At 39.3% G+C, this 20,296-nt stretch overlaps 1 protein-coding gene across 6 annotated transcripts in view; it reads right to left on the bottom strand.

The window, feature by feature from the left end:
• Positions 1-2,413: 2,413 nt before the first annotated feature.
• LOC139471630 (uncharacterized) overlaps positions 2,414-20,296 on the bottom strand; it is a 75,142-nt gene continuing 57,259 nt past the window's right edge. For 2 of the 6 annotated variants that reach the window (XM_071254022.1, XM_071254025.1), the window contains 7 exons: positions 20,235-20,270; positions 15,852-16,009; positions 15,025-15,190; positions 14,132-14,307; positions 13,144-13,308; positions 8,651-8,831; positions 2,415-5,779 (listed from right to left, as the gene is read on the bottom strand). In XM_071254022.1, coding sequence (XP_071110123.1) covers positions 5,528-5,779; positions 8,651-8,831; positions 13,144-13,308; positions 14,132-14,307; positions 15,025-15,190; positions 15,852-16,009; positions 20,235-20,270 — 1,134 coding nt within the window. In that variant the 3' untranslated portion in view covers positions 2,415-5,527. Of the gene's footprint in view, positions 5,780-8,650; positions 8,851-13,143; positions 13,309-14,131; positions 14,308-15,024; positions 15,191-15,851; positions 16,010-20,234; positions 20,271-20,296 lie in introns of all 6 variants that reach the window. The other 4 variants (XM_071254023.1, XM_071254026.1, XM_071254024.1 and 1 more) reach the window with 4 other exon arrangements.

A 20,296-nucleotide genomic window follows, 5' to 3' on the forward strand; every position in this document is an offset into this window, starting at 1 on the left:
AGATTCCGGTATCACATCAGTGAGTCGAGTCAATGGAACCTCTGCTGCAGTCGCATTTATCTGCCCGCTTCCTGCATCTCCTGACGGAATGTACATAAAATGGAATGGTTTCTTGACTTGAATAGAAAACCCACTATGGCATTAAAACGGGAATAATGACTTAAAATATTCTACAAAATATATGTTTAATATTGATGATTTTGTAAAAGGTACATATGGCAAATCACAAAACACAATTTGGAATGTACATAACACACCAGTCCCTGGTCAAATCTGTTTTTTCTGGCTTGTAAAACATGACATCTTCATGAAATACATGGAAAATTATCTGTTTCTAATCATACCTGGATTTACATTATGAATATGTTACTCAACTCTCCATTACGATACTGATACTATATGTACCGGGTACAAAAATAACACAAGTAATCCATCTCTTTGAAAATGGCATTCCAGGAATATCGCTATGAAAAGGTGAGAAGTATATTTACATATTTATTAGGGCTGTAATGAATGACACAAGTAAAGCATCTGCCACTGAATGGATATTAGTAGTTAATATCAGTTTCTTAAATAAAACAGATAGAGCTTCACAAATTTATCTTTAATTTTATTTTTAACTTAAACAAGCTCCCGGATAATTTGTTTAAACAAATCTATAAACTTTAAACAAGGGTGGACGTAGAAGGTCGCAAATGAAACAGCGTGAACATTAATGAATTTTGAAGTAGGCCAATAAGAGGGGAAGGTAACTCTTGGAAGTGTCCTTCACAAAAAAACAAGTCTGTTAAAACAAATATGTCACATGGAAAGATAGATATTTTCAAAATTATATTTTGTTATTACTGATATTTCATCAACATGATTTTTAATGATACACATATTTTAACATAAAAAGGACAAAGAAGTATCCTTTGTGTGTTACATGCCAACATGACATGACAAACACTGTACCTAGAACATGGGAATCATTACAGCACAAATGCATTATGTCACTTTGGGCGTGAACTAGGTCACAAACCATAAAAACTGACTGTCATCGCTGGCCTTTATGATCTGACAATCAAACAAAGAGCCTAATTAGATGAGTGTGTCTTCAAAGCAGTTCAGTGTATAATTAACACACTATTCTAAAAATGATATCTGAATTTGCACTATTTATGACAAAACTGACATTAGATTTCATCAAACCCAGGGCAAAGACATATCAACAACACCAGATTGTACCAACGAGTCTGTGCGAGACTCCGTGCTCGTAGTCAGGAATGAAATGATGGAATATATGTTAAAACCAATGTAAGTATACGAGTAAAATACCAAACACACATATCACAGATCTGAGACAACATGTTATGACTAAAATTTAAAAAATCATTCTTGCTTCACAGACAAGACCATTAGAGCAGGAAAATCAATTAAAGTATTTACAAATTTGACACAAGAACAGATAATCCTACTTCATTCTAAGGATGAACCTTCCATACTTTTTAATTTGTTAAAGGAAAAATTAAATGATGAAAAACATTGTGAGAAGAAAATTATGTTTCCTTCTACCATTTCCTCGTTTGCTTTTCTGTCAAATGCATGATTCAATAACTTCTTTCAAACCTGACAACCAAGTTTGAATGTTTGAATTTGTAAAACTAAGAGAAACGTGGTCAGGCCAAAGCAGAAATCATGTTATCCTGGTGAGTCAGCCCCTGAGAACTATCATATTTAAGCCTGTATAATACTGAGAACTACAGTAATATTGCTAGGTCAGTCTGAGATGCTACTTTCCTTGCAACTATCCGACTAACAACTGGATCCTCTTAGTACGGAATAACAGAATAAATGCATTAAAAAATATCCAAACACTGTCATATATTTATATAAACATACAAATTAAACCATACAGAACTCCGCATCAACAACAATAATAATACATGTGATCATATTTCAATTATCTCTGTATAATATTGGGTTTTTAATAACAGCTGAGCGAAACTGAGACATCTCTTCCCGTACCAATGGCATCCATATACATATCACTGACAGTCATCAACTGTCTCTAATTTCCACCAATCAGATAGATATAATTACACATACTTTTCTCAGACACCATCTTCCAAATCAAGATGGGTGCTTAGCGTGCACCTGCTGTTCTGAGAAACCATCTGCCGAATTCAGATGGGTGCTTAGCGTGCACCTGCTGTTCTGAGAAACCATCTGCCGAATTCAGATGGTTGCTTGGTGCGCACCTGCTGTTCTGAGAAACCATCTGCCGAATTCAGATGGGTGCTTAGCGTGCACCTGCTGTTCTGAGAAACCATCTGCCGAATTCAGATGGTTGCTTGGTGCACACCTGCTGTTCTGAGAAACCATCTGCCGAATTCAGATGGGTGCTTAGCGCGCACCTGCTGTTCTGAGAAACCATCTGCCGAATTCAGATGGGTGCTTAGCGCGCGCCTGCTGTTCTCAGAAACCATCTGCCGAATTCAGATGGGTGCTTAGCGCGCACCTGCTGTTCTGAGAAACCATCTGCCGAATTCAGATGGTTGCTTGGTGCGCACCTGCTGTTCTCAGAGACCATCAGCCGAATCCAGACAGGTAACGGATGCACTTGTCTTTTTGTCAGACAACTTACGTTTCAGCCTTTGTCAGGTATTAAACGAAATGCAATCACACATGAACAAACTTGTTTACATTTTTGGTTTATCTTTGTTGTTAGGTACTGAACATTTGATATTCTGGGAATGGCAGGGCTGTGAATATTTTCAAAAAACTTAATTTGTTCCACAATAAATACAATCATCCAACAAAACTATGAGGTTCCCTGCCTCTTCCCCAATTTATAAGTTGTTGAAACCTTAGTGATCACGGAACTGATATGAAGTGATTTTGGAACAATAAGCTGAAATTAATATAATAGAAAGAAGCTTGTTTTCTGGTCTTGTTGACCAGAGGTGTATGTAAAATGTCACCCACATCGAAATACAAAGGTGCTGCTCAGTGTCATTTATTTACAACCTGCTCTCAATATTGGACATCCTGTCACATCTCTTGAAAACATTCTAGAAAAGTGTAAATCTAACATTGTATAAATGGACGGATAGTTTCCAGAATATTTTCTGAACATGTGACAATTATGAGAGCAGGAACATTCTTCTCCAAATAACAGTGACTTGATAGGAAAGGACATGAAACTAGGCACAACAAAACAATATAAATAAACTGTTCAGGATACATAAAGTAACAACATGATGCCAAATTTGTCCCAATAAGCACCTGGGCATTCTCTTGTTGCATTCTGCAATTATTTTACCTGAATCAAAATCCCCTCAATAGGATGATAAAAACATCTTAATGGTCAAGGACGTTGAAATTTCCATGAACCCTACCATAGCCGACAAACAGTTTGCTGATCCCTGTCCAATTACTATATTATCTCTATTTCAAGCTCCTTACAGCAAAATGGCATCACATAATGTATATTAGCATTGACTTTAGATGTAAGTGATGCACGGAGCCGTAACATAAACACTATGTCGTCTGTCAATATGGCGGCCAGACGCCCTGAGATCAGCTACAAGTAACAGTGTAAAATCTGACTGGATTGTGTGAGTGCCCATCATGATGATGTCATGACATGGATCCCTCTCAAGTCTAAAGGCAATTTTGAATGATCTCATGGTTTTATTAGCAACACTTCATGCAGGGACGCCATCAAAGTATCACATTCAAAATTAAAACAAGGACAAGGGTAGGATATTCATTAATCCAATCTTCTGGAGTAAACTTGTGAAGAATGAATCAAGGCACCCCTAATTGCAGCCCTAAGACAACACCACGAATGGGCATCACACACGTGGAGAACCAAACTCAGTGTTTAGCTGACATGTCATTGCTGCAACAACGGGGCCACCCAAAGGCACTTATTGGATCGAACATGGCATGACCAAGTCTAATGACAGATGGAACAGACAAGCTGATCCACTTGCATGTCTGAAACATCAGTCAGGTATATACACAACAGTATTGGACGGTTTTCTCTGTACAGGAAACAGAATAATAGTTGTCACAGTATTATGTGGGACTGACACAAACACATTGATAATGTTAAGATTTCATAAACCATTGAAGGTTGTAATTGTATTCCTTCAAGATGCGAACATACACCATCCATTTTCAGGCTGTCAGTTTCATTTCAAACAGTGTCACAGGTCGTAGACCGTTTTCGACTTTGGTAAAACTCATGACCACAGGTGTGTTGCTGACAAGCCAGGGATTATAAGCATTTCACGCCACACCTAAGGGACACAACTCTTCACAGGGAGTGCCAAGCATGCCACACATACATGCATTCCACGGTTAAATCAAAGATGGCAAGGTGTTATAACAAGTATATCACTATATACAATTTGTGTAGCATTAAGAATTTAAGAAACTTTCCAACCCAATAACTATGGTTAAATATGGGGGCCCACTGTTTGATATGTTTGATATTCAAACAGAGAAATAGAAATATCAAGACTGTTTACCTGATTTACAGAATAAGATATAAAACACACTGGTCGTTTTAAAAACGTGACATCACAGGAATGATGAATGACACCTCAGTACACTAGAATATGGCAATAACTGACTGAATAAAAACAACATGAAATTGACTTCGTACCATTTAACAAAGTAGATATATAAAAATATATTTTTTGTCATAAAGTACTGCTTTTGCGGGACTAATAACATCGTTGTTGCTATATGTCTTCCATTTCATCCCATAAGTGCAACTTCATCATGAGGTAAGTAACACATAAAATTAACCCTTTTACAATGTTTCTCACATACTAGAGGAACTGGTATTCAATATGGTGAAACATTGGTGTGGTTTAATAAGGAACAACATCACAACATGGTTTATGAAGTAAATGAAACCACAACAATCTGATCATGTTAGAAATGGTATAGCACATGGTAAGGCCATCACACACCTGACATATTTACAAAGTATCCTACAGTAGGTTCCAGTCATTCTTCTGGACTTGGAGGTAAAGGCAGATCAACAGAAGATGTTCAGCCCACAGTGCCAAATAGTTCATGTGCGATTGTAACCGTTAAGTCATTGCAGGTCAAAATTCTAATGTATATGACACTGAAAAGGTCATAACTATCACCTGGATATTGTTGAATAAAGATCACAATCTTCACCTTGACATTGTTTAATCAAGGTTACAACCTTCACCTTGACATTGTTTAATCAAGGTCACAACCTTCATCTTGACATTGTTTAATAAAGGTCACAACCTTCACCTTGACATTGTTTAATCAAGGTCACAACCTTCACCTTGACATTGTTTTATCAAGGTCACAACCTTCACCTTCATTTTGTTTTATCAAGGCCACAATCTTCACCTTGATACTGTTTTATCAAGGCCACAATCTTCACCTTGACATTGTTTAATCAAGGCCACAACCGTCATCTTGACATTGTTTCATCAAGGTCAGAACCTTCACCTCCACATTGACATTGTATCTCAAGGTCACAGTATTACGCTTCATACTCCTGTTCACCCTCAAATGACTTTTCACTTTCATTGTCCTGCCTGGAGTACAGATTGAGCACTCCATCAGGATAGGCTCTGTTAAGATAGCCATTAATATGTGAGGAAGATCTTCGCATCGTCAACATAGCATCCGACAGGTGGTCCTGGTCCCAACTGGAGTTTATGCTGTTTCCGATTCCACTTGTTCCCCTTGTGAAACTCCCTGCATACTCATCCGTAGGGTAAGCCCGTGCAACCTATGGGGAGATAACTCAGATTAAATCTAGTTCAATGCAAGGTTAATTACACTGTATGATATTGCAGTCATGATATGCATTCAAACAAATAAGAACAAATTGCAAGAAATTTTACATACATTGCAAATTAAGATACATAGTTTCCTAACAGTATCTGCGTTGTTGGAAAAATTCCTTGTCACTTGACTATTAGCATAAAACTATCAACTTTTTAAATACAATTTCAAACTGACTGCATCTTAATTCACCTCAGAAACAGTACATATTTTTATATGATGAATTTGAGTGTTTGTTTCTTCACTTGAACCATTTCGATATCTGTGAATGAAGTATTAAACTGTATCAATAGGAAGATCAGCTCAAAGAAGTAGCTGTCAGCATGTGCTTGACATGGAGTGTACAGAAAGTGAGCATTGTCGGTGTGGGAATATGTTAATGCCCTGAAGGTCCAACAGGCACTCGTGTTACAGCACCTTTTAAACCAACACTGAGAAATTACAGCAGTAACAGATACATACAACAAAGAAGACAAAGAAGAGACGTGTTACTGTGGAAGATGGAAGTGGGACATATGAATCCTACTGTTGTGGAAAGATGGTTGAAAGAAATCCCAGAAGATTTTGTGAAATAATTACATTGTGCACTTATCCAAGAGGTCAAAACATAGCAGGCACTTCATCATGTTCATGTGCAAATTTCCCCATTGATATAAGGGTGAGGCCATAAGCACAATAATGATTCAGAAATATTTCTGCTTGCCTTGAGATTGTGATTTGTTTAAATTTACTTTGTTTTACTGATGTGTAAACATTTAACAGCCCAGTACTTCTTGTTGTTGTTGTTGTTGCCACATATAGCCAACAATATTTCAGTTGGAGTACAATGACATCCAATCACATAATGACCACATATTCCTAATAGGTTTTGTTGGTTTGTTGTTTATTTAGGCTGCACTGCAATATTCCAGCAATATGATGGCGGTCTGTAAATCCAGTCTTGACCAGACAATCAGTTCAGGGAAATAAATTTAAAACATAATCTAACCACCACCTAAACAGGAGTTCAGTTATATCCCAGCTCAATGTAAAGGAGAAGCCAATGTAAAGTCATTGACCATTGTGTTGTTCTTTGTTTCTTGCGTAACGCCGCACCGGACCAGACAACCCTGTAATTGACATCATGCAATATAGATGCATTGACAGAGCCTGACCACACGATCCATTGAGTCACCTCTTTATAACATGAAAAGCTTAATGGGGACCAATATTCTTACGCGGAATCCCCATGGATGAAGACACTGACCATAGCATGAGTATGGAGCCAACAGACCAAGGTCATAAACAGGAGAAATCTTGGAACCTACTACCAGCAGATCCTGTCTGCAAAGGGCAGTAACTCTGCCCAGCAAGTTACAACATCCTCAACCACTTGGCCTCTCGTGCTCCCCTAATCTAAGGTAATAAACACATAAACTGTGACGAAATGGTTTTACAATGGTGGTTGCCATATTGCTTAAACAAGGGTGTAAACAGTGAAGAAAAAATAAATAAATGATGTCCTAAAATTGACGGAGAGGTGGATAAAGAGATGGACAATTACAAACCTGACAGCTGCACTACTGCATGCATGAAACAAGTAGAAACCCTCAACAATCTATCAAAGCCAAACCATAATGGATACACTCACTCTACTCCGTAAATAAATCAAATAAATAGTTGAATTGTTTTATGCCGCTTTCAGCAATATTCCAGCAATATCATGGCAGAGGACACCAGAAATGGGCTTCACACATTGTACCCATGTCGGGAATCAAACCCGGGTCTTCGGCGTGACGAGCAAACACTTTAACCACTAGGCTACCCGACTACCCTGGAATATAATATAATATAATAATATAATAAAATGCAGATATCACTGGATAAATAATATAACAAAAAATAGATATATAAATATATGAAAATCGAATCAATAGAAATTGATGACTTTAACAATAAAGTAACAAATTTATCAAAACGAATCACAAACGAAATATCAATGGTGTAAAATTGGGTGCAAAACGTGCCATAACAGTGCATTGTCACTCCTTCGTGCTTCTTCATTCAAAACAAATGCATTTGATTAGTGGAACTTGAACACACTTGAAACAGTTAATTAACTTTGTTGCACTCATTCTCACTATTCAGTAATTCAGGTATCCATGGTAACCATGGTAACGGGGGAATATCCGTCCATAATATGTGTAGTCAATATCATCATATTCCTAAAACACAGACATGTCAAGTTAGTCCAGGGTTCTTCGCGATATGCTTCTGAGACAAGAATTCCTGCATCAAACCTTCCATCTGAGGTACATAATCATGTATAAAGGATGTTGTAACATTTCAGATGTATATTTGTTTCAGTTACTGAGGTATTGCTAACAATCACAACTGCATTTTTACCATTCAATGTTTGAGTTTGATGTATTTTTTACCAAGGACATTTTTTAGCTTGGTTTATCGATTTTTTGTTTTCAAAACCAAATTTTGATATCTTAGGGTAAAACAATACATTCACATCTGTTGGGAAGACATAAATATTGTTTTTAAATTTGACTTTCATTACTCATTATTGGTCAGTGGATCAGTGAATCAAAAATAAAACAACTGCCCGAGGTCGGCCTGTCAACGTTAACATACAAACACAAACAAAACATGTTCGCTACATCGGCGACTGCCAAAAGCTAGAAAACTATCCTCTTTGCCATTGACTCAAGTAAAATCAACTACATATATTTTATAACCATCAACATGCCTGGTGATATTAACTGTTTTCTAACATATTTTCACTAAAATATCTTTTATACATTTCCCATTATATATATGAACTCACATCTCGATCCTTGCCGAGGCGCAGATCTTTGACAAGCCTATCTAAACTGTGTTTCTGCTGAGAAAGAGTGTCGACATGGTCCTGTAGTCTTGAGGTCTCCTCCTCTAAGAATTTGGTACGCACTTGTAACATGGAGAGGGAGCGAGTTCGATCGCGGACTGTCTCTTCCACCTCCGTCATCCTGTAAATAGTCAAGTGACCTGCATGTGACAGTAAGGATCTGTCCTTCATAACATGCATAAAGGGAAGTAACTCTCACATCTGTAGTGAAGGGCAATAACTCTGCTGCATGTGATTGTAAACTATTTAAAGAAAATTAAAACAGATTTTGTAAATATCTTTAAGATTCTTGTGTAATGAATATTGACTTGAAACGAAACAAACTTCAAAAAGTCATATGCATAGGTTATTTGTTTCTCTTTGCAGAAAATGTGTGGCTGTGTGGTTGCTAATGAATCACGTCTGTTAGAAAACACATCAAGATCTTTCCATGATTTAAAATATGAAGAGTATTTTCCCCAAATTTAATGAATAGGAAACAAAACAATATAACTTCGCTAAAATGATGTAACATTATATGAGCAACTATCTTTCAAATTACAGCAATAAGGTCATATGTATTGTTTTACAAATAAAATAATGTATTTCGAATGAGCTCATTGATATTGAAGTAATTTCAGAATGTGGGACATATTAATTTGAATGTTGAACATTTATTTTTCATTGAAAATCTTTTGGAAGGAAATAGAACTACAAACATGTACGGATACGACGTCAATAACTTTTAATTAACCACATAGTACCTTAATATTTTAGTCAAAAACATGGAGACTTTAATGAATAAAAATGGTCTGGCCTTAAAATGTAAGCAAACACTGTATGTGTGATTTTATTATAAAAAAACTCCTCAAAACAGTTAAAGAGCACCCACAATTGGACGGCTGTATTGCAACACCCACCAGCCATGACAGGTTAACTGTTGTCATACGAACAAGATGGATGTTCTTTAACTTCTTTTGTGCAGCATATTTCTAATATTTAAGGTGAAGTTGAGCTTCTTATTCACAACTATGAAACATATCTTATGAACAACAAAGCACTCTACAATACACCCATCACCATCTAAAGGCAACATAACACTGGCGGAGAGAGTCTCCGTCATGAACAACACCAAATATACTGGCTCATAACACGTCACAAAAATAATTTGAAACTAAATCATCAACTGCTGTTATGTTTTGATGAAAACATCTACTGTTAGAAAAAGTGAAGGATTGCGTGAATGGGGTTTTGTTCTGTATTCAGCCTGTGATGTGTCTGGTCTGGACAGAGAGATAGGGTGAGAACGGCCAGTATAAGGGTCTGGTATATGGGAGTGATTATGGGATATATATATCTGTACATATGTAATACATATATCAAAAGTTGGAAATGCATCATTGATGCAATAAGTGAGTTTTGTTTCCCAATTATATCACGGAGTGTCGGAATAATGTGTGAAGAAAGCCTAAAGTGATGTAGGTCACCCACGAGCACGGGTATGGTGCTGTTAAACCTAGACACAGAATAGGGGCAAACTGGGATTCGAACCCATGATCATAAGTCTCCCGCGTGCCCAAAGGATGCAACACTGCAGCACCTTGACAACTTGGCCACAATGGGTTGGGAGTGTAGGTAAGAAAGCGTACACTGACTGGTACAATGTAAATATCTGTGGAGTTGTACAAAATATATCGCAGAAGTAAAGTCACCATGGACATTTGGAGTAGAATCAGCAACAAAGTTTTCAAAAAACAAATGAATAAAAATGTGCTCAATGTGCAGTTTAAATTTAAAAATCTTCAAAATGAGGCTTGGTTTCATACAGGCTTAGTTCTCAGAAAGAGGAAGGTTTCAAAAAAGGGTGTGTTTCCCAAATAGGCTGAGTTTCAAAAAGAGGCTGGTTTCAAAAAGAGGATGTGTTTTAAAATGAAACTTAGTTTCATTCTTGAGGGGATAAACTTTACAGTGTGAGCTTGGTTTCAAGACAAGTTGATTAAATAATTCAAATAAATAGTTCGCATTAACAATCAGTTACAAACAACTGCTACCACTTCTACAAAAAACATAAAACACCTGGGCCGACTGTAAGAGTGACCTCGGCCTCGGTTGAAGATTCACAACAAACCACTCAGCGCATACAACACTCGTGTTTAGGTTTTATCTAATTGCTTTTATTTGTTTCCAATCTTTAATTTGTTTGTAAATGCAGAAAGAATCTATTGATTCTTATTTGAAAAGTCCATAATTTCCTTAAAAAAACACAAACATAATACATTTTGTAAATAATGGAGAGCTTTTCACAATAACCAGGGATTATTTTCTGATATGATGACGAAAATAACAATTATTGCAAAAACAAAGTGATTTTGTTTTCAGGCTCACAAAATAGTAAATTATGCATAACAACAAATACAAACAATTCTCAGCTCAGTGCTAGGTGCTGGACAGACACACATGACAACACAGTGAAAGCATGCAGAAAGCCAGAACAGAAGAAAAATCAGAAAGTTTCACATACCTTAAACAAAATGGCATTTGAGTCGGAGTAGGCAAGAAAGAAGAGTTACCAGGTGAACAAATGGTGTAGAGAGTAAACAATGATGATCTCTGTGATGAACATCTACAAATATGCTACAGCTTGACGATACGTCTACAATGACTACTGATATACTACCTCCCAGCTTGTATGCTAACTGACTTGGGATTGCCGCTATTAAAATAATTTAAAACACTGAGAAAAAGCAATTTTCTTTCTGCACAACAGTAACTACATCATCAATACTTCCGAGTTTGATAACAATACGTTCCTCCATCACCTTTGAACACATATTGTGACTATGCATTCTTGTATTGACCGTGTCAATTTCTTGTAAACTATTCGAATTATGAAAGGAGGCCAGATTATAATGGTTGATGTCCAGTACATACACAACCTGAACACTGTCCTATCCACACTGAGTGAGTGAGTGAGTATGGTTTTACGCCGCTTTTAGCAATATTCCAGCAATTTCACGACGGGGGACACCAGAAATGGGCTTCACACATTGTACCCATGTCGGGAATTGAACCCGGGTCTTTGGCGTGACGAGCGAACGCTTTAACCACTAGGCTACCTGACTGCCCCACATCAATGCGAGCTGCATTAGTGAGTGAGAGAGTGAGTGAGTGAGTGAGTATGGCTTTATGCCGCTTTTAGCAATATTCCAGCAATATCACGGTGGGGGACTCCAGAAATGGGCTTCACGCATTGTACCCATGTCGGGAATCGAACCCGGGTCTTCGGCGTGACGAGCGAACGCTTTAACCACTAGGCTACCTGACCGCCCCACATCAATGCGAGCTGCTCTGGGCACGAACTGTGTTCAAACCGTACAACTGCCAGACATAGAGGCAGTGCACTGAGCAGGCGGCTGACAGGCTATCGCACATGTCGGTCATGATTACCGTGTGTTTGATGTAATTGGGTCTGAGGTAGGGATGGGATGGATAACTGGGGTTCTCGGGTCGGAAGGGTACTGACTATGTACGCATTCCTTCTGACGAGTATATGTTTGAATAAAGATAAAACTTCAGTCAACTTCAGCGCATGACCAGATTTTTTTTACATGTGTATTGAATTGTTTTCCCAGGGCCTATCTCTTGAAACCTACCGCAGGTACCCAGTTCGGGTTGGGTAATAGAGGGGTGGGTACCCAGGTAATGAATTTGGACTTGTCCCAGCCCTGGTGTGAGGATCCCTGGAACCAGGTCGTGTCATTGGTTAAAAATAATCTGGAGGAACCTTGTGAACACAATCCCGTGAAGATTTGACGATGCAGTTATTTTGGCAATATACTGTTAACAGCTGGGACAAAGAGAGAAGTCTGTTTGAATAATAATATAACTTGGCATAAATACATTTATACAACAAAGTGTTTGACAATGATAATACTTTCAAATGGCAGAAACAGAGGTCCACTTTTCAGAAAGATTCCCAAGACACAAGTCAAAGAACATGGCTACAGTACAAGCAGGTTGCAAAATGCTCGATTTGTACATAACTTGGACACAGAACAACATCGGACATTTACATCATTGCAGCTGTAAGCTCTTATGATGAGTGAGTGAGTTGGGTTTAGTGCCACTTTGAACAGTATTCCAGTTATATCAAAGGTCGAGAAAAAAATTGATCTGATTTTATTAATTTTTAAACACATTGACCTGCATTTTTCACAAAAACATTATGCTAACTGTATCAGCAGACCTTTACAAAACTAATGCATGAGGATTAACATATCAATGATGTTATGGTGATGGGGGAATGGAAAACATGGCTGACTATGTCGCACCAAGGCTAAGAAAGGGACCAATATTAACCTCCATAGAGATTCTATCAGTTACAGAAGGAGCAAAAACATCCTAACGTTATCCTACAAGAGCACTTCTGGCTGTCAACAGGTCGTAATACTTACTGCGTGATGAGGTCGCGCTTCTCCTGCAGCAGCTGTTTATAATTGATGTCCATCTTTTCCTTCCATTCCAGCTCTTTTCGTAATGTTGCTCGTGTTAGTCGTAGATCTTCGTCCATTCGGGTCATCTGATCATTCATTCGTGTTTTTTCGTGGGAATAGAATTCTCTGAAACATAAAGTTACTCCATGCCAGACCCATATTCCTCCATACTCCAGATCCCACTCTCCTGCACCATGGATAATCAAGAGTAACTTCCCTGTCCAGTAAGTAAGCTTCTCAATGTCGCATAATGCCACTGTCAGCAGGATTCCAGATACATCACTGTCGCATGTAAATAATACAGTTTGGACCAGACAAACCTGTGACCCAAAGCATGATCTATGATCCACACCATCAGGCTATGATAACACATACAGAATCAAGTCAGATTGTTTGTTTGTTTGTTTGTTTTCCAATGCCCCACTCAGCAATATTCCAGCTGTATGACAGTAACCTGTAAATGATTGAATCTGGACCAGAAAATTCAGGGATTGACATCATGAACATCAATCCAGGCAGTTGGGTTATGATGACAAGCAATCACAGAAGTCAGCCAGTCCATCCACCGATCCATTAAGACCCCTCTCACAACAAGCATAGATATCCCTACATCTCAGGTCATCCATACTATCATTACAAGGGGGTCCAAAAGCATTGGTGTGGAGCAAACAGACCAAGGACCATCGTAAATCAAGGATTAGAACCCAGTCCCAGCACATCCTGCCAGGAAGGGGAAGTAACTCTGCGCCTATTCTAACACGAGATCCCCCTGGGTCATCCATGCAACTTGCCATTCAGGCCAAGCTTGAGGTGCTGCTTGGAGATCTGCCCGAACATGGAATCCCCACCAGCCCTACCTATCAACTCCATAACAAGCTATCTACCAGTTTGATGACATTGACAATTGAAGACCAATTTCAGTGTTAGAAAGTCAGCAGACAAGATTTACCTTGCTTTAAGCAACTTCTCTTTTGTTCTCAACTTGCGATCTTCGTAGCGTTTCTCTGCATGTCCTCGCTTCTCATTGGTGGAGAGCAGTTCATACTGAAGTTCCTTCACTTCCTTTTGCAGTCGGGTTATTTGTTCAAGCAGTGTCTTCTTGCCGACCTCTGACATTTGGTGGTGCTGTTGTTCAAGGTCATGATTATCAGAACAAGGTCATATCATTTATAATAAGGGGAGGTGGGTCAGAGGTAATCAGGGGAGGGTCACAAAGATCTCAGTCCAAGGTAGGTCATAAAATATAATACACATATTTTGGGCGGGTCATGAAAACATGAACATTTGAAGTATAAAATATAAAGTACTTTTGCATTTTGGCATCCCCGGGGGTCAAGACAAAATTGAACATGTGGAGGGTCATCCAAAAATATGACAGGCATTAGCAGAGGTTAATTATTTTCAGTAAATTATTGCATCAAAAAACTCTTAGCCAACCCCAACTGTAATAGGTGAGGGGAGGTGAAGTGGGGTGTAAAGTCGCATTCAATTTTATAGTGCTAGCCCCACTGAGATACCATGCTGCAGTTTAACATGAACACCCCACTCAGACACAGTATACTGACTCCAAGCCGACCAGTCCTTGTTTAAGGCCCTTAATGCCGACCACCAGCCAGGGTAACAACAAGTACCATCTCTTAATGTCTTGTATGACGCAGCAGGGGATCAAACCCCGGACCTTCCGCTCTCTGGGCTCTCTGGGCGGATGCTCTCCCACTAGACCACTGAGGCAGTCCCAACTGTCATAACGACCAGTCCCTAATTTTGGAAATTCTGCAGTGAAATACATCTGAAATTGACTGCTTATTATATAATAGCTACAAGTTGTATTAAGGAGCCTACCATGTCATACGCTGTGTCACTACGGTCCTGAAGCTCTTCCACTTGAGACTCAAGGTCAATCATACTGTGCTGCAGAGATCTGTTCTCCTCTACCAGCTTCGTCTCTCGCTGTTTCAAGATTGCCACCTGGTGCTTCAGCTCCGCCACTGTCTGGTCCAGCAGGGTCCTGAAAGAAACAACAGGTGCTGGTTTGTTGTTCAAAGCCATGCTCAGCAATATTCCAGCTACATATGACCTGCAAATAATCAGATCTGGACCAAACAAGTCACCAAGCCTGACACCAAATCCATTTAGTCGCCTCCTATGACAAGCATAGATTGCTGGGGACCTATATTCTTACACACAAGTTACAGCAGGTGCTTGTGAGGTGAGGTGAAATGGGGTTGAATGTTGCATTCAAGATTATTGCACATGAATGCACATGTGTGTGTGTGTGTGTGTGTGTGTATGTGTGGCTGCTTTAACTGGTCCAGACTAATGCTGATTAAAAAAGACCACTTTATTCATGATGTTCTTTGGATGAAATTGTTCTACTTTTGTTTCCATTTTTGATAAAATTTATTGTTAAAATGTCTGCAACAGACCAGGAATAGACACTTGGGTCCTCTGAGGTTATTTGCCACATGTCAGCATTACATTTTTCGCCAGTCTGATTTTGGTTGCTAAAAAGGTAATCTGTCCCTTCTAATCTATTCCTGAATCCTCAGCTGTGTTTAAACAAGAGTTATTAGATTTCCATAATCTTCATTCCAGGAAGATTCTACACAAACACAACCTGTCAGCTTTTCTGATACAAGAATAATTAGAATTTCACATTCTCCACCGACCTCTGTAGCTTTTCCCCTTCCAGCTGGTTGCGGAGGCTGACGATGTGATCACTCTTGTCTTGCATGTCCTGCTTGGTGGACTCCGCCTGGAGGAGGTTCTGTTCCGTGCTGTGCATCTTCACCGACACATCCTGCAGCTCCCTCTGGAGCTTCTCCGCCTACAACGTGGAGCCGCACTTAGACAGGGACACATTACAGTGGCTACATGGAGACAGGAGTTGAGGATAGATTACAGTAAGTAAAGCAGAGGGTACATCTACTTCTAGAACCAGAGTGAGGACAGAGGAAGACGTGTTGATAGATACATGGAGTTGAAGATACTTCTGGAAGTAAACAGAGGGTAGATCGACTTCTAGAACCAGAGTGAGGACAGAAGAAGATGTGTTGAAAGATACATGGAGTTGAAGATACTTCTGGAAGTAAACAGAGGGTACATCTACTTCTAGAACCAGAGTGAGGACAGAGGAAGATGTGTTGATAGATACATGGAGTTGAAGATACTTCTGGAAGTAAACAGAGGGTAGATCGACTTCTAGAACCAGAGTGAGGACAGAGGAAGATGTGTTGATAGATACATGGAGTTGAAGATACTTCTGGAAGTAAACAGAGGGTAGATCGACTTCTAGAACCAGAGTGAGGACAGAGGAAGATGTGTTGATAGATACATGGGAGTTGAAGATACTTCTGGAAGTAAACAGAGGGTAGATCTACTTCTAGAACCAGAGTGAGGACAGAGGAAGATGTGTTGATAGATACATGGAGTTGAAGATACTTCTGGAAGTAAACAGAGGGTAGATCGACTTCTAGAACCAGAGTGAGGACAGAGGAAGATGTGTTGATAGATACATGGAGTTGAAGATACTTCTGGAAGTAAACAGAGGGTAGATCGACTTCTAGAACCAGAGTGAGGACAGAGGAAGATGTGTTGATAGATACATGGAGTTGAAGATACTTCTGGAAGTAAACAGAGGGTAGATCGACTTCTAGAACCAGAGTGAGGACAGAGGAAGATGTGTTGATAGATACATGGAGTTGAAGATACTTCTGGAAGTAAACAGAGGGTAGATCTACTTCTAGAACCAGAGTGAGGACAGAGGAAGATGTGTTGGTAGACAAAGAGACAAATTTAGTTTTCAGAGTAGCGGAACAAAGTGGCACGTGGGAGGTGGTGGAGGAAACTTAGATGGGAAGTAGATTTGGGTGGATGGTGTCCGGGGTGGGTGGCTGGGAGGATGATGATGAATAGATGGATGTCTGGGTGTAATGGTGGGTCCAAGCTTAGGTAAGATGGTGGTAAGGTAAGTCGATAATATCTGGATAGATGGGTGGATGGAGGGCACACAGAGTAGAATAGAAAGGATTAAAGGAAAGGCAGTGAGAGGAGTATAAGTGATGTAAAGCCTGGCAGAAGGGCGTGAAGACAGGAGTTGAACTAGAGCTACAGTGCACAGCAGAGATTTTTTCACAAACTTAACTGGGAGCATTCAACATAAGCTTGTTATCACTACCTCTTTAACATGTGATGATCACAGAAGTAACAGGTCAGTTCCCCCAGAGGAACAGCCCACAACAGGGACAGTGAGTAAGTTAAGTTTATAAACTAGTCCTACTTCAGTTATATCTTAGCACTGCTAAGGGACACACAATTCTTGGTCTGCTACAAGTTGCTGCACCTGAGACATTAGACCACACATCCCCTGATGGGTATGTCACTAACAGACCACAGTTCATATTTCACACAAAATAGTGGATGTTGACAGCTAAGGGACAGAGGTTCTAGCTCATGCCTTTGACCAAAGGACCATTTACGGCCATCCCAGGATAGACATTTTTTTCTCAAAATGAATGACTAAACAGAGAAGAGTGAGTGAGTGAGTAGGGTTTTACGCCACTTTTAGCAATATTCCAGCAATATCACGGCTGGGGACACCAGAAATGGACTTCACACATTGTACCCATGTCAGGAATCTAACCCGGGTCTGCGGCGTGACGAGCGAACGCTTTAACCACCAGGCTACCCGTCCGCCCCTCAAAACCTTATGAGAGTTCCAAGTACTCGCATATAGACCGTGTAAGATGTGATCTAGCAGGAGCATTGCTCACACATTATGCCCATGTCGGGAATCGAACACAGGCTTTCGGCGTGACAAGCGAACGTTTTAACCACTAGGCTACCTGACACCCCTAAACAGTGAAGATATATATGAACAAATAAAAGGAAAAAACATTGTATGCAATTATATATACAAACTACATTATTAGTTGTGTAATTTAAAAATTGATAGAAAGAAAAGATAAGCTCAGTTGTGGACATGGTGTTAGAAAAGATGATCATTCTGATAAAAAAATAATACCCTCTGAGATTTGAAAAGTAACAGCACATCATCAATGAAACTGCACTGTATTTACACATTCCTACTCAAGTTTAACCGACAAAGATACAGTGAGTGGATTTCAACACTACTTTCATGGAGCAGACTGACCAACGATCACGACAAATCTTGGAGTCGAACCCACAACCAGCAGATCCTTTCATCTGGGGATGGTGGGGTAGCCTTGTGGTTAAAGCGTTTGCTGGTCACGCCGAAGGCCCGGATTTGAGTCCCCACATGGGTACAATGTGTGGAGCCCATTTCTGGTGTCACCCACTGTGATATTGCTGGAATATTACTAAGAGCGGCGTAAAACCGTACTCACTCACTCACTTCTTTCATCTGAGGGACCAATGGCTACCTAATATTACTGTCTGTGAAGCTGAAAGTTTCTTTCAGTCAAGTAAACTTACCATTTGACAGCCCTTGTATGAAGAGTATTTCAGTTATATATCGGCGTTTCAGCTTGATGTGGGTGGAATATCCAAAGTGATATCTCAGACATTTACCACAGACATAAACCAACGAGCATGGGCATGGTGCTGACAAACCAATACACATAATCAGGGCAAATGTGAGATTCAAAAACCTGATCGTTGGTTTGTGGCATGCCTTAAAAGCACACAACTCAGCACAGTAAATTGTGGCATTTCAGACGACTGGGCCACCAGTGTCCCGTAAAATAAGGACGAAATCTACATGTCATGACAGATTACCGGTAACTATAGTAATAGGAAGGAAACAGATATAACTGGTCAGCGAAACATTCTATCCCTGCTTAAATTATGGTCACCAACCTGGCGGACTGAGTGTATTTTAAAAACAATACATGTACAAGCATCATATATATTTCACAGCATATATTAGTTGTTTTATTTGACAGATTGAGAGAACAAATACTGGAAATTATGTTCCTTGTTTCGATGTATTTATAAAAGCATTAAAGATTTGATATGCATGATATACAGTCTTTATCTCACTTTAAAACACAAATCAAAGCTGTTTCCATCACAAACGTCTATATTTCAACAGCAGCTAAGCTAATAGAGCAGCAAAAATGGCAAAATAGCAGAATATTGACAGCAACAAATAACCACAACAAGTAAGATATACAACAAGAAATCTACAACTAAAATATAATTTATCCATTCCCATAGAAACATGAATCTAAATCTAAATTGCTACAAAAAACAAAACAAATGGAACTCAAGAATAATCTATTTCACACACTAATGTAGAATCTAAAATATTCTATAATAAAATTATAAAACATGCATCTACTTATCATGTTTCCATCAGTTTATACATGTAAACACTGAAGCTAATGAAGGGACTGGTCATCATTACAGGGGTGGAGGGCCTGTGGTATTGGTCTTCAGACTGTATCGTTAATTGCTCAACATTTGATGCAACCTTTTTATTAAACTTTTTCATTAACTCATAACCACCACAACCAGCCTCCACCATCCCCTCCCCCCCCCAATAAAATAAATAAATAAATACTTGTAACATTTTTTCACCCCCTCTGTCCCCCTCCACATACACACACACTCTCAACACACAAATATATCATTTTTATATAACATGTATAAAGAACTGTTATTTTTTCATCATCCCGAACAATAGTTTCACCGATCACCCCTATTTCACTTAGCCATTATTCACCTCCCTCTCTCTCTCTCTCTCTCACACACACACACACACACACACCGCACACACACACGCACGCCCGCACGCCCGCACGCCCGCCCGCCCGCACGCACGCACGCACTCACGCACTCACGCACACGCACACACACACACACACATACCTCCTCCTTAATCTAATTGGCCCTCACACCTCAATTATTAATGCCCAGTCCCTAACATGGATACTTTAAAGTGACTATGGCTGCAGTACACATTACAGACATCTACTACACTTGTTAGGTGGACAGACTGTGCATATATCAGTGCCGTCAGCTGAGCTTGAGAAGACAAAGGAAGAAGGGAAATAACTACAGTTACTTACTTTGGTAATTAAAGGTTGGAGAGAGAGTTCTGTAACCTTTAATATAAAGTTCAGGAGGAAAT

The sequence above is a fragment of the Haliotis cracherodii genome, unplaced genomic scaffold, assembly GCF_022045235.1.
Source record: "Haliotis cracherodii isolate W230 unplaced genomic scaffold, xgHalCrac1.p SCAF_23, whole genome shotgun sequence".
Taxonomy (NCBI): domain Eukaryota; kingdom Metazoa; phylum Mollusca; class Gastropoda; order Lepetellida; family Haliotidae; genus Haliotis; species Haliotis cracherodii.